At 42.7% G+C, this 15,313-nt stretch overlaps 1 protein-coding gene across 2 annotated transcripts in view; it reads left to right on the top strand.

The window, feature by feature from the left end:
* The window catches only part of CDH18 (cadherin 18), a 1,127,064-nt gene that overhangs the window by 1,041,892 nt on the left and 69,859 nt on the right, over positions 1-15,313 (top strand). For both annotated transcript variants that reach the window (XM_090049911.1, XM_090049912.1), the window contains one exon: positions 6,592-6,779. In XM_090049911.1, coding sequence (XP_089906037.1) covers positions 6,592-6,779 — 188 coding nt within the window. The remainder of the gene's footprint in view (positions 1-6,591; positions 6,780-15,313) is intronic.

Here is a 15,313-nt window from a genome sequence, read left to right as displayed (position 1 = left end):
ACCTGGGGGTGTAGATTGTCAGGGCCCACTGAAGGTGGTATCCAGCCTCTCAAGGTTTTCCTTCATGAGGTCAGCATTGATGGAGAGCAGGGGATCTCCCTCACCCAGACCTCCCTGTCCCGTAGGGGGCATGGACGTCCCATGGGGCTGATGAAAGACCAATGCAAAGTACCCATTTAATAGATTGGCTTTTTCCTGGGCATCAGTTATCCCACCTGGTTCAGCAGGAGTCCAGTGTGGCCCTTGCTTTTCCTCCGGCTCCCCACATAACTGAAAAAGGACTTTTTATTGTCCTTGATGCTTGAAGCTAGTTGGAGTTCAGTTGCAGCCTTGGCTTTCCTGGTTTGCTCCCTGCAGGACCGGACCAGTACAAAAAATTCCTCCTTGGAGATGAATCCCATCCTCCGTTCTTTGTAGGCCTTTCTTTTTAGCCTCAGGAGGTCTGCTAGATGTTCCTGGATGCTTTTGGTGAGCCATGGGGGCTTTTGAGCACTCTTGTCCCCTTTGATCCATGTTGGGATTGTCACCCTTGGGGCTTAAAGGATCATCTCCTTAAGGAACAACCACTTTTCTTCAACTCCCAACTTCCCTCCCTTCTGGTGATATGGAAATCATGACAGGATCACTGCTTGGCTAACAGAGTGCTTTGTTTTTCATGGCCATGGGAGAAGAAGCAAGGCTGACTAATTCTCTCCAGCTGCAGGATACAGACTCTTATATACTTGTGAGAAAAAGAAACACAGAAGCCTTCCCCTGAATACATTCTTGGTAGTCTGACAATAAATCACCCTGGAGTCTTGCAAGACTAAACATGTTTTCTCTAGCTGTCTCTCAGTAAGTTTATCTCAAGGTCCCTTTGTTTTTTGGCCTTTACTTATACTCCTTATTATGGCCTAATTTTTTTTTTGCTTGTTCCAGTACTTTTCCTCATCACTGGGACCTAAAAGCCTCCCCAGCTAGTCTCCTTACTTCATTGAAATCCACCCTCCTGAAGTCGAGGGCTGCTGCCTTGCTGTAGGCCTTTGACACCCTGCACTGGATGGTGAATTCCAGTAGGCAATGATTGCTATTGCCCAGGTGGTCGAGCACCCACAGTCCCCTCACCAGGTCATCGCCTGTGGCCAGGACCAGGTCCACCAAGGCATTTCCCCTGGTGGGGCTGTGCACCTCCTGGGTTAGATGGAGATCCTGTAACTCAGCTAGGAACCTACGTGAGTGGTCAGACCTGGCTGACTGCTCTTCCCAGCAGATGTCCGGATAGTTTAGGACACCCATGATCACCACATCCTTTGACTTAACTGCCTCCACAAGATGACCGGAGAATTCCCAGTCTAGCTCTTCTCCCTGGTTGGGTGGCCTGTAGTAGACCCCCACCGTTAAGTCCCTTTCTCCCCAACCCTCTTGTATTCTGACCCAGAGCACTTCAGTCTGCCCCTCCTCTGACCCAGTCTTGTTTGTTGAGGATGTATATTGCTCTTTGACATAGAGCGCCACACCCCAACTTTCCCTTCATGTTCTATCCCTCCTGTGCAGCCTATAGCCCTTGATGTTCACCACCCAGTTGTGCATTGGATCCCACCAAGTTTCAGTGTGCCCCACTATGTCTGGGTTGGTGTTAGCTAGCAGGAGGGCCAGTTCCTCCTGCTTGTTCTCCATACTACAAGCATTGGTGAAGAGGCATTTAAGGCCTCCTGAAGGTGCATGCACCGCCCCCCTATTCCCAGGACTGTCCAGGCCCCTATCTCTTACCTGGATATTTCTTGTGCTTGTCACCTGTCTTGGATGGGATGTTCTTATGGATGACTCTTTGTTCAGTGTTCCATGGCTCCACCTGTCCTCATCCTCCCCTTTCCCCCACAAGCCTAGTTCAAAGCCTGCCAGAGGTGATCAGCCAACCTGAAAGAGAACACACGCTTACCTTTTGGGGAGAGGTGAAGCCCATCCCACCCGAGCATGTCTCTTGTCCTGAACTATGGGTCATGGTCCAAAAAGCCAAAGCCTGCCTCGAGACACCATTTCCGAAGCTGCAGGTTGACCTCTCTGATACAGGTCTCATGGTGTCACCCATGTCCACTCACTGGAAGGACAGATGAGAAGACCACCTCTACCCCTGTCTCCTTCAGCTTGCCCCATCAGGTGATCTGGGCTGCTCCTGGCCACATCGTTAGTGCCCACATGGATTAGGACCATGGGGTAGTAATCATTGGCCCAGATAATGGCTGGGATCATCTTTGTCACATCCTTAAGCCCTGCTCCGGGCAGACAGGAGACCTCATGTGTCAAGGGATCCTGGCAACAGATGGGACCCTCTAAACTTCTCAGGATGGAATTGCCTATGACCAGCACTCGGCATCTCTTCTTCCAGGTCAACTTGCCTCCTTATCCATGTGGTTCATCACACAAAGCTATACTTCCCACATCCCTATCCTTTTATTATTTTCATGAGCCTGTATAACAGTAGGACCTATCTGAATTAGAAATCCTTCATTTTGGGTGTGCCTACCCATGTGCTTTAATGCACAGTGGCCTATTTACTGCACGTTAAAGTGACATATAAAAACCAAAATCAGGACTAGTAGTAGAGATGATATCTTTTATTAGACCAACAAGATTTTTGCAAAAAGAATTCTTTAATCGCAAGCTTTCAGGCTTGCATCCTTCATCAGGCATTGGAGAAAAGATTGTAAAGATTCTCCTGGGTAGAAATGAAAGTTCATAGTTCTTAGGATCTCACTGAGGACTCAATAGATGGAAAATTCTTCTGGACAGTCAGTTTCTAGCTGGTCTGGAGCCTCTCACGTCCTGTGAGGATCTGTGATGATGCAAATTATCTTGAAACACAAGCAGGAGCTGCAGAAGCCCAAATTGGGGGCAGTGATTCAATTAATTGATTTGGATCACTGTCCCAATTCAATTAGGTCAAATCCGAATCTGAAGATTTGATGCTGATTTGAAGGATCAGTGATTTGGCCATAGACACAGCTTTAAATTTTTTTTTCTACATACTTTGAGGTACCAGGCGTGGCTTGTGAATGCTGCGGTGGTGGGGTGGATGGAGCATCCCATAGGAGCACGGGGTGGGGGCACCCTGCGTGCTTGGCACTGAACCTGGAAGTGGACCGGAAGTAGTTCTGGTCCACTTGTGGGTCTGCCACCAAGTGAGAGGGGGCACCCTCCCAACTCTGCAATCAACCATAGGGGGATTCCAGGTGCCCTCCCACACCCAGGAGGTACCAGTCACCGAGCTGGGGGAGGGTGTCCCCACACAATCCCCGGTGGACCTGGAAGTGTACCAGAAGTCCACTTCTGGGTCCCCTGCTGAGCGCATTGGGGACCCTCACATGCTCCCGTGGGATGCTCAATCTGCCCCAGAATCTCAGCATTCACAAGCTGCCTGGTACCTTGAGGTATATAGAAAAAACATTTAAAGCTGTGTCTATGTCCGAATCATCAAATCTCTCTGAATCGATTTGGAGGGTTTCGATTCAATTCAGATAGATTAAAAGGTCTCCTGATTCAATTTGGATTTGGAGATTCAGCTGCCAAATTCAGGCTGAATCTCCACTGAATTGAATCAGCAACTGAAGATTTGCACAGCCCTACTATTTTTTAACAACCTTAGGTTATTCTCATAATACTATAATGCCTTCTTATCAGGGCAAATGAAGTCAGTCTCATTCTTCAGTTTGCAGCTTCCATTTTACATTTTATTTATTTTTCTGTTTCTTTTCTATAGTTACCGTAATCCTTAACTTCTCTCTACTGTAAATTCCACCATCACATCTTACTCTTACCTTCTAGGCACTATTTCAAGGTGACTGGTCTTTCTCTTTCACTTTAAAACTTTTCTTAGGGTATATGCCTCCCGTGTCATTAAAGTGGATTCTTCAGCTTTGCAGATAAGACTCTAAGACACCAGTTCATAAATATCTTCTTTTTTTTTAACTGGGGAGACATCTGATCATTCAAAAAACAGACTGAGCCTTTGTCATTGCATTTATCATTATTACTGTTATTATTGTTGCTATTGTAATTATCGTGTACTTTAATTTATATTGTCCACATTTCCATATACGTATGTGTGTGTGTGAGAGTAAGTCTATGAATTCAGCTTCTGTTTATGTTTATACTGCACTTTTTCAGACTAATATGTAAAAAGTTTTGTGTGTCCATAGGAACATTTATATGTTAGTAAAGCAAGGGCAAGGATAGGAATAAGCAGCTTGACAATACTGGAAAATGAAACCACAAAACAGGTGCTCCTTTAGAAGCCTAATCATTGTCATGCCTCATCAGATTGTTAGTACACCTAGGTTTATATTTACACAGCAAAATGACGGTGTGATTGTCGTACATGCTAGCAGATACATGTTAGGTTGATGTAGCTAGTGTAATGAACAACAGTGAAGATTTCTAAAACTTCTGGGGATTTTGTATGTTCACACTGGTTTGTAGAACATGCCAGACCCTAATATATTGACACTGTTTCTGTTGTCCTGGATAGCTAGATTACAGGTAGTCTGGCTATGATAATACTTGTTACAGAAAAAGCTTTGTTATCTGGCATCCACAGGGAATGGAGGGTGTCAGATAACAAAATATGCTGGATAACTGAGTGGCCCGAACAGGCGTCTTTGCCTGTTCTGGCTGCTGCCTGTCCCAACGCATCTGGGGTGTTGCTGCCCCTCCCACCATGATGCCGCCCCTCCTGCCACATCGACACCCCTCCTGCAGGCCCTGTGGGCCCTGCGGGACATGGAGGGGGACCTGTGCAGCCTGTTATGCCCTGGACCATGGGGGCTTGGCAGCACAGGCTGCTTTCCCCTGGGCCACAGGGGCGCCGCAAAACCGGAAGTGCCACAGTAGGTACTTTCAGTTTCACTTTTCCCTTACAACCCCATACAAGTCAGGATGCTGGTTGACAGAGTGTGCCAGCTTGTAAGGTGCCAGTTAACACAACATTTGCTGTGTAATCATACCTTGTGCTGTGTTAGATCTACTGCAGATATATACTGATGGGTATGGCAGTTGGTAACTCCACAAGCTTTTCAAGAAAATGTAAGAAGCAGCTGTAGGTAGCTGTGAAATAGCTTTCTCATTGAGATTCCTTCTACTATGAGTTGGAGGTTGCTTCATGCAGTGAAGTATAAGGGTTTATTATATCTCTTTAAGTAATTTCATGCAGTCCTTACCATATGTTCTTACCGTCTATACAAAAATGCAGTCAGTTTTGAAACATGGTTTCCATGACATTCTGTGATACTGGCAGGAAGCAATACTGTCTTTTTTCACTAGTCCTTAGTCCTGTTTGAAATGTGTGTGAAGGCAGTGCAATTTCCTTTGTGATTCAGCCCTTCTGCTTAGGCTGGCAGCAAGCATATTGAGTAGAACTTAACTGTCCCAATGTGTTTGGTGAGGTGAACATTTTTTTTTTTAATTGGGAACTTAGCAAGGACCACCACACCATCTCATATACTACCAATATGTCTTCAGAAGGTAATGATTGTACCACTGTCAACTCAGAAAAGATTTGAACTGGTGTCCTAGAGATAAAAGCCCTATGGTCTATTACTGTCACTCTTCAAATATGCTTTTAAAATATTCTGTGAAATAGAGCCTTTGATGCCTCATAAAACATCTGTGTGCATTTCTGATGCTAGGCTGCCTTGGACTGAACTGCCCTCATTCATGGCCCTTTTCTTCTCCAATGAAGCTTAGATACTTTGTCTAAGTTATAGAAGTCTCTCATGACTCCAAATTGACTGCACCGTTGCCTGGAATCGCCACAATACTATATGCTGCAGCCACACCCCACCATATCATGCTCTTAATGCATTCTCTGTACCAGGATTGATGGAGAGGTGTGATTCTGCTGGTGGCAAATTAAGAGTTTTCTTTCACAGAGCCTACCTTGTGGGAATCTTCCGTTTTCTGTGCAACATGTACAATACCCAGTAACAGTGCCAAAATATCAAAAGCTTATTAAGATTCTCTGTGGGAAGAAAAATTTGCAGGTTCAGCAGGGACAAATGATTTAAATGGAAAGAGTTTCCCATGGCATACAGAGATCTGCAGGCTCTTTAATAAAATAATACAATTATTAATAATAATATGATTGTTACTGATGGTAAGTTATTGAAGGTAAAAATTATGGTTTATACTTTTTGTCACTGACCGAATATAATAAATTATTGCACCAAAATTTTAAATAAACTTCCAGTGAAATATCCAGATTTCATGTTGAACAAACAACAACAACAAAAGATTCTTCAGTTTTTGAATGTTTCATAAAGTAATTGGTGTTTTGAACAAATAACTCCCTGAGATCCAAATTTTAGTCTAAATGTATTCAGGAATCTAAGTAAGAAATTTAGTACTCCTGGTAGCTTGAATTCAGATGATGTATAGATTTATCCGTATGTAAATGTAAAAAATAGGTTTGAGTTCTGTAATTAGGACCATCAGTTTCTCCAGAAAACTGTGTTCTTTGTTTAGTGGGGATGATGGGTTTCTGCTGAGTACATTGAAATTCTACTGTTTAGGTTGACTAGAAATATCCACCAATCTTTTGTTTAATTTTTTTCCCCCCAGAACATTACCAGCTGTATGTTCCTGAATCAGCTCAAGTTGGATCAGCAGTAGGCAAAATCAAGGCAAATGATGCAGACACTGGATTGAATGCAGACATGAAGTACACCATCATAAACGGTGATGGCTCTGGCATGTTCTCCATATCCACTGACAGAGAGACACGAGAAGGAATTATTTCCCTGAAGAAGGTAAGCAAAAGTCTTTGGAAGTGTCCCAGTGGATATAATTAACATGCTTTTTTTTTATGAAAGCTGTAGAACAAGCAGATGCCACAATGGAAATGTGTGTTGTAATCTGTAAACCTAATGAAGCAAAAACTGCAGTAACATGACCTTCCCCACTAGAACCTTTAAATGTTTGTGAGTATTAGAACAGGAAAAGGAGTCAGGGAACAAACTATCCAAAAACAGTAATTACTTAAATCTTCTGCGTTTCTAAAATGTTTAGCATTCAATGTTAATTAATATCCAAGTACATCAAATTTAGATAAAACCAGGTATAATTCTTTTTTCCCATTTATATTATACGTAATATAAAACACTAAATACAGCAGGAAGCAGCACAGTTGTTCCAATATTACCCAGAAAATTTGACAGTCACAATGCAAAATTAATTTTAGGGTAATTCATAACCATGTTTTATGTAAATGATCTTATGTCACAGAGTTCATTTCAAGCCCATATTTAGTAGATCCCCTGAAATGAATTCTAAGGAAATATCTCACAAGATGTCTGGAACCCCTTACTTATAATATATCACTGGATTAGTATTTTTTGCTATTATTAAAAAATGAAAATAACTCCGGCTATTCTAATGTATTAATTAATTTTTCAAAACCTAACCAACAATATGAAAATATTGCTAGATTTAAGTCTTCACATAGATTAACACACATCAATTAGTACTTCTCATGTTAGTTTGTTTAATATTAAATCTTGTGGGTATAGATTGTACTGCACAAACTAAAAGTGAAGAGTGAATTTAAAATCAGTATTCTGTTAATGTGTATGCACAACTTGAATAAAGGCAGAAGGAATGAAATAAGAATATTTAAAACATATGAAGGGAGTAGATGAGAAGATTTAAATCAAACTTCTTGAAAGAAAGTATTGGGTTGGAAAGGAGATGTAAGTTAAAATGAAATTTTATAACTAAGAAAATGTAATTATGTATGGGCTTTTAAAAATGTCACATTGCGCACTGTATGGCCTGCTGGCCCTGCTGGGGTTACAGGCTCAAACCGCCGCTTCCAGCTCCCAAAGCCAGGTCTCTGTGCACCATCCCCACGTGACATCAACAGCCCGAGAGGTCTTGCACTGCTCCCAAAGCTGCTCCTTCAGTGGCAGCTGCAGGAGCTTTGGGCCTTGCCTGCTGAGGGACAGCTCCCCAACTTTTCTTGGCTCCACTCTTCTTGAGTCCCTTGCTGCATCTGGGCACACAGCTCCTTTTATGTACTTCAGGGCTCTGCCCCTGAAGTCTTCCGGACCTGACAGTTTACAGTCTTCAGTCAGGCCTGGGGAAGCTCTTTCCCCCTACCCCTCAGGAAAGGGGCTTGACTTTATTTCTCCTGGTCCACTAACCAGAACAGCAGGATTTCAAGCCTGGGACTCAACCCAAGCTCTGAAAGGTGAGCCTGCTACACTAAATTATTTTCAGACTATGCTTTCCATTTGTCAGATGAAATTCACTGAGGACAAATGCAAATGCAAAGCACTCAGGATGAAATAATAAAATGCACAATAAGAACTTGGGAAATGAGTGGCAAGGCCTGACTACTGTGTAAAAAGGCCTGGGCATTATAGTGAACCACTAGCTGAGACCAACAAAAATTATTACACGTCTAGGAAATGTGATTTAGAAGGAAAGGTTTTAACCCCATAATTATTTAGAGTGGAGAAGAGAAGATTAAAGTGGGATTTGTTAACAGTCTTCAGGTGCATAAAGGTTCTTATAAAGAGGAGGGTGAGAGACTCTTCTCTGTATTCACTGGGGACAGGACAAGAAACAGTGGTCTGAAAGTAAATTAACATAAATTTAGATTAGATATTAGAAAGAGCTTCCAGATATGAAGGTGGTTAAGCACTGGAACAGAGCACCTTGATAAACTGTTGAGTCTCTATCCTTAGAAGATTTTTAGGGCAGGTTAAACAAACATTTGAGAGAGGGACAAGCAAGGATTGGAATAGATGACATCCTGCGGACCTTCCAGGCCTATGTTTTTATGATTCTATGGCAAAACAAGTAACCAGATAACAGCATGTTCACTATGACTGTTTCCTAATAAAAATAATGTATGTGCATTTTAGAGACATGAAAGCAAACTGGAGAATTTGTATTGAGATAAAAGCAGTCCTCACTTCAAACAAGTAAAAATCATGAGTGAATACATTCTGTTTGGCAAAGTAATATTTGGGAATAAGTTATTTTTGCACTTTACTTATAACATGACAAGAGTACATACAACCTGTTCTTATATCAAACTACAAAATAATAAGTGGTATGAGTCACTTGTGTATTTAGACAAGAAAGGATATGTTTTGCTGAGCTAATGTGCTTCGAGTAAGCTGAAATTCAATGCCGCAGCAAATCTTGATTTAGCACCACATGTCCTTATATCCTTTCGGACAGGGGTGGGTAAAATACGGCCCACAAGCCGGCCTACCATGCACTTCCCTCTGGCCCACAGAACCCCTTCAAAATGCATGTAATGGTGGCCGCCACTCTAAAAGCCTCCAGTGGCACCAGCTGCTGGCTGCAGCACCTCAGGCTGTTTACTTGTGAGGCAACCAACCCTGACCTCAGCCTGACACAGCTGGCCTCGCTCCGCCCCTGGCTCAGGCCACGTTCGCAGCTTGAGAGGGCTAGGGCAGGCTGGGCCAGAACCTGTGGCGCTGGTGACGGGAAAAAGTGTCTGGGCCAGCTTCTGCTTTGCTGCACAGGACTGGAAAGGGCCCTGCCCTGCAGGTAAACCCAGGAAAGTGGCTGCTGGGCAGGCTTTCCCTGTGCTGTGCAGTGCTGCTTGGGCTATGTGGGGTCGGACTGGGCCCGTATTGGGGAGGGGAAGCAGCAGCTGGGCCGCAGCTCTGGCCCAGTCAGCACCAGAAAGGAGAGGTGGCAGCAGAGCCATGTGCCGCTTGGGCCAGGATGAGCCCAGCCAGAGCAGCAGGGGCTCAGCTGCACTTTCCCCCCACCTCAGTCAGCCAGTCCTGAGCGACACACAGCTCCACCACTACTTCTGCTGGTGGGTGCCGACCTGGCCAGGTCCGTCCAATCCAGAGCATCATGCAGCTGAAGCCAGCTTCCCACAAGCTGCTGGGGATGGGACAAGCCTGGCCTGATTGGCACCAGCCAGCAGAAACAATGGTAGGAGCCATGTGCCGCTTGAGACTGACCAGCGCAGGTAGGGGGAAAATGCAGCTGAACCCCTGCCACTCTAGCTGGGCTTGTCCTGTCCCATCCCCAGCAAAACGTGGCTCCACTGCCACTTCTGCTGGCTGGTGCGGACCTGGCCGGGCTCCTCCTGTCCCCGGCAGCCACATGCTGCTCCAGATGGGAAGGACCCGGCCGGGTCAGCACCGGCCAGGAAAAGCAGCACGCAGCTGAACCTGGCTTCCCACTTTCTGCTGGGGATGGGAAGAGCCCAGCTGGGTTGGCACCAGCTAGCAGAAGCACTGGTGGAGCCATGTGCTGCTTGGGATGGGACAAGCCTGGCCAGAGCAGCAGGGGCTCATCTGCATTTTCCCCCTACCTGTGCCTGTCAGTCCTGAGTGGCGCACAGCTCCACTGCCTCTTCTGCTGGCCGGTGCTGATCTGGATGGGCTCCTCCTGTCCCCAGCAGCATGTGGGAAGCATGTGGGATGGACTTGTTAAAATCTGAATTTTGATCAATTATTTGAATGAGAACCCAAATAAATTATTTATTTTCTGTGTTACTAGCTTAAGAGCTGAGAAATTATTCAAGATAATCTTTGAAAATTTTGTCCCATTTTTAATTGCTGTAACAACTCATATGGAATAGCTAAACCTTCTCTAAGTTCAGAATCAGTTTCTTTCAGTAAGTCAACTAGAAATTGTTTCTGTAATACCAGGGCATAAAACTCCTATTTCTCTTTCACACTTTCCTGAAACAACATACTATACAATATCATGAAGTACATCTGAATATCAAAAGTAAATATATTGGCTTTTGGGGGGGGGGGGGCGGGGCGGGGTTCTGTTCAAAATGTACAAACTAACTGAAATTAGTATGAAGTTTGGATGCAAGAATATAACTTTTCAGGACTTCATGCTTGCTTAGAGGCTTGTGTTGTTAACCTAAGTGAAAAGCTTGTGTAAACCTCTCTGAATATTGTTCCTGTCTAATCATAGGAAAGTAGGGCTGGAAGAGACGTCACATGGTCCAACTTTCTGGTCAAGGTCCCTGCATAAGCTGTCTCAGGCAAGTGTCTGTTCAATCTGCTCTTGAAAATTTCCAGGGTTAGAGATTCCACTACTTTTCTAGGTAGCTTCTTGACCACCCTCAGAGTTAAAGTTCCTCCTAATCTCTAACCTACATTTCCTCTGCTGCATCATGAGACCATTGTTTCTAGTCTGATCTCCAACAGCCACAGAAAAGATCCATCTCCATCCACTTTATAATTTCCCTTCAGGTATTTGAAGACTATTATCAAATCTACCCTCAATATTCTTGTCTCCAGAAAAATAATGCTAGCTCTTTCCAACTTTCCTCATAAATCCTCTTCCTATGCCTCTCATTATTTTTATGAATTCTGAACTCTGACCAATCTAGCCACATGCTTCTTGAAGTGTGGAGTCCAAATTGGACACAGTACTCCAGGCAAAGCCTCACAAATGCTAAATAGAGCGTAAGAAGTATTTTCTTTGATTTCCAAGTGACATTTCTGTTAATACAACCCAGGATACTGTTGACTTTTTTCCAATAGGAACATACCATTGGCTTATATTCAGCTTTGCCTCCCCCCCCCACCATAATCCCCATGTCCTTCACTTCAGTATTGCAGGCAAGCCAGTCATTCCCCAGTCTATATTTGTGCATGCAATTGTTCTGTCCTAACTGCAGGACTTTGCACTTGTCCTTGCTGAATTTCATCTGATTAATTACAGACCATTTTTCTAGTCTGTCCAGGTCATTCTGGATCTTAGGTCTGTACTCTGTTACATCTGAAACTACCCTACTTGGGGTCATGTACAAATTTGCTAAGCATGCACTCAATCCTATTGTCTAAATCATTTAGGAAGATGTTGAACAATACCAGCTCCAGGATGGACCCCAGGGAAATTGTATTTGATAATTCTTTCCAGCTAGTCATTGATGACTGCTCATTGAGCATGATGATTCAACCAGTTGTGTACCCACCTTACATTATTTTCATCTACTCTGTATATCCTTCGCGTGTTTCAGGCCACAGCCTCAAAACTGAGGTCTTGGCCTGGCCTGCGTGACCAGCTGGTCACCCAGGTAAGTCAAGGCTAGCCTGAAGCCCCCAACAGGGCCTATCTCTCTGCCCCACTCACTGGCACTGGAGTGGATGGCCAGGGTCAGCTGACCATCTATTTCCACCATATAAACCCCTGAGTTGAAACAGGAAATGTCTGGGCAACAGAAAGCAACCTCATCTCAGATTGCTTCACTGTTCCCTCTGGCTCGTGCTGTGACTCTGTTCTCTGCTTGATCCCATGACATCTCATCCTTATTTACTTTCTAGCTCTGTTCTCTGCTTAGTCTCCTGGCTTCTTGACCTAGCTTTCTCTCTGATTCTGCTCTCTGCCTGATTTCCTGGCTTTCCCGCTTAGCTTGTTCTTAGACCCCAGTCGCAGACTGATTTCTTGGCTTCTGACCTGAATTGTACCTGAATTCTGATCATTCCTCCTGACTCTGGTCAACACCTCAACGTTCAAGCGTCGCCAGACTTGGCAACTCAAAACCCAGCATCACAGCTTGTGATAATGTTGTAGGAGATAGTCAAAGATGGTGCCTTGCAATCTACAAAGTCTATCACTTCATCATAGAAGGAAATTAGGAAAGGCAGGCATGACTTCCTCTTGGTTGTTCCTGATCACTTGCTTCTCCTTTAGATGCTTCACAATATATTCCTTAAGGATCTGCTTCATGATTTTTCCGGGTGTCAAGGTCAACAGTTCTGTAATTTTTCAGAACCTCTTTCTTCTCTTTCTTAAAGATGAGCTCTGTATTTGCCCTTTTAACCAATTATCTGAGACCTTATCTGACCTTCACATATTCCCAAAAAGCGTATGCGATGGCTCTGAAATTACCTCAGCCAATTCCTTTAGTATCCTACAGTATATTCTATCCAGCACTGCCAATTTGAAAGCATCCATCTTACCTAAGTAATCCCTGTACTTTTTGCCATTACTATGGGATACCTGACTCCTTCCCTATATTTGTTGTTGATTACTCTGATCATCTGGTAGCTGCCCTCATTTGTGCAGATGGAAATAAAAATACTTCAGCTTTTTCTGCATCATCTGTAACTAGATTACTTTCCACATTCGGTGGGGGGCCTATAGTTTCTATTACTGTTGACATACTTCTAGAGTCCCTCTTTCTTTTTTGGATTAATGCCATGATAATTGGCTAAATAATTACAGTCTCAGTCTCTTAAGTCAAAATGTATGAGATTTTCTAGGCCCTTCTATATCTTTTGTTAGAAACACAGTGAGTAAAAATTCCAGAAATTAGAAAGGCATTGCACTCAACACCTATTTATTTAATTTAGCCTTAGTTTTAATGTTTTTTTCTTAGGATAACTCCAGTAAACAAATATCTCATTAAGTTTATCCAGATTCTTGCAATCAGTTCTCACAATCAGTCAAGTGCAATCCTAGTCTAAGAAAGTGTAGCCTTTGGTTCTAGCTGAAAACTATGCACATTCTTCAGAAACAGGCAATTCCCACTTGAAACTTTTATTTGTACTCTGCAGATTTAAAAAATTACCATTCATTAGGTTGTAAATTAGGTTGACTAGAGTCTTACTCTGACTGAAGTACCGAAGTAAATAATAATATTTCATCATTGATTGTGAATGTCCAGGTTAACTGATGATTGGAAGCTTCAGAGAATGTAGAAATGAGGGCATTGGTAAGTTTTTTGAGAAAATCAGTAGCTTCTGTCTTGAGTCAGTACAAAGTTTGTCAGCCATTTCCTGTCCATCAGAATAAATTTAGCAGTGATCAGTGACCCTTCTAACCAAATCCTTGAATCTAAATCCATTTAAATCAATGATAAACTTTCAACAGATGGGAGCAAGATGGGTCTAAACTAATGATGATTCCATAGGTATTTTCCAGGCTTTAAGTCAATAGAACTACAATATTTACATTCTTTGCTGAATTGAGACCAGAATGGGGCAATTGTGACTCCCCTATATTGCAAAATTCTTTGATACTATGAAAGACTGAGGACAAAAAGATATGAGTATCTTGTCTATTTATACAAATGATTGAAACTGATAACCAAAGCTGTCTGAAGTTCTGTCTTATTCAACTATTGTGAGTAAAACCTTTCATCTGATGACAGAACTAAACACAGTTGACCACATTCTGGAATTTCTTTTTTATTTCAATGATATTACTCCAATAATCAGAAATGTTACTGCAGTTGTAGCATACTACTCATGCACAAGTAGCTAAAATTCAATTTGTACAGGCAGCTTTCAATTTTATATATCCTAATGTTAAGTATGTGACTGCAAAGTTATTAATATCTTACTATAGTTTAATTTCTATGTAATATTCAAGGAGATGCTCAGAACTGAGAAAAAGAAGCAAACTTTAAATTAGAAAATGTATAGAAGGTCAGAAACTGGGCTTCTACAGAAGAAATTGTCCACTCAGAATGAGAGATAAGAGTGGTCTGTCTGATTGTCTTGCCTTTGGTAAAGAAGCCCAATTTCTTATTTCCATCCTGGTAATTTCCTATGAGTTCTATTACTCCCAGGCATTAGACCCAGGAAGCATATGATCATACAATTATACCTATTCTGAGAATTACTCAAGTACATGCTTAAATCTAAGCACCTGCTAAAATTTCCCTATTTAACAATATACATGAATGCTTTCCTAGACAGGGACACTTTATGAATCAGATACTTAGGAAATGGGCTAAAATGCATTCTCACTTAAACACACAAATTAATTAGTGGTAAAGCAATTTGATCTGCATATTCACAGTCATTCTCTAACTGTTTTTAATGTTGGACAATAGAGGAAAAAGCTAAAAAAAATATGTAAATAAAAAAAATTCACATTATCCCAGAATGAGAATCAACTGTTCACAAATGGCACCTATCACAAACCCATCCACAGGGCACCCCCAGAAATTCTCCCCACTGTGCTGCCACTTGACCCACAGACCAAGATTGCCTTAAGATCTCTCCTTATCCCAGCAAGCCTCAACTCCACTATCCTTATACTGGACTCTGCAGCTGCTATAAGGGAATCTCTGCCAGGCCTGGATGGCCACCCTGTTGGGTTGTGAAAGAAATTGTAGGTTCCCCTTTTCATAGAAAGGGTTAAACTGGAATCGCTCACCCAGCAGTCACTTTTGCTACAGTAAGAAGACAAAACAGCAAATGGAGTGATAATATAAGAGAAAACAATTACACAAGCAAAACTGACCCTGGGTTTGGAGATAGAAATAAAAAGACAAGAAAAGTTTCTTACCTTCTCATTTGGCTATACC

This window comes from Crocodylus siamensis, chromosome 5, assembly GCF_052110815.1.
Source record: "Crocodylus siamensis isolate JL-2025a chromosome 5, ASM5211081v1, whole genome shotgun sequence".
In the NCBI taxonomy this organism is placed as follows: domain Eukaryota; kingdom Metazoa; phylum Chordata; order Crocodylia; family Crocodylidae; genus Crocodylus; species Crocodylus siamensis.
The sequence above is the reverse complement of the archived record's forward strand: the minus strand, read 5'-3'. Positions and strand labels throughout refer to the sequence as shown.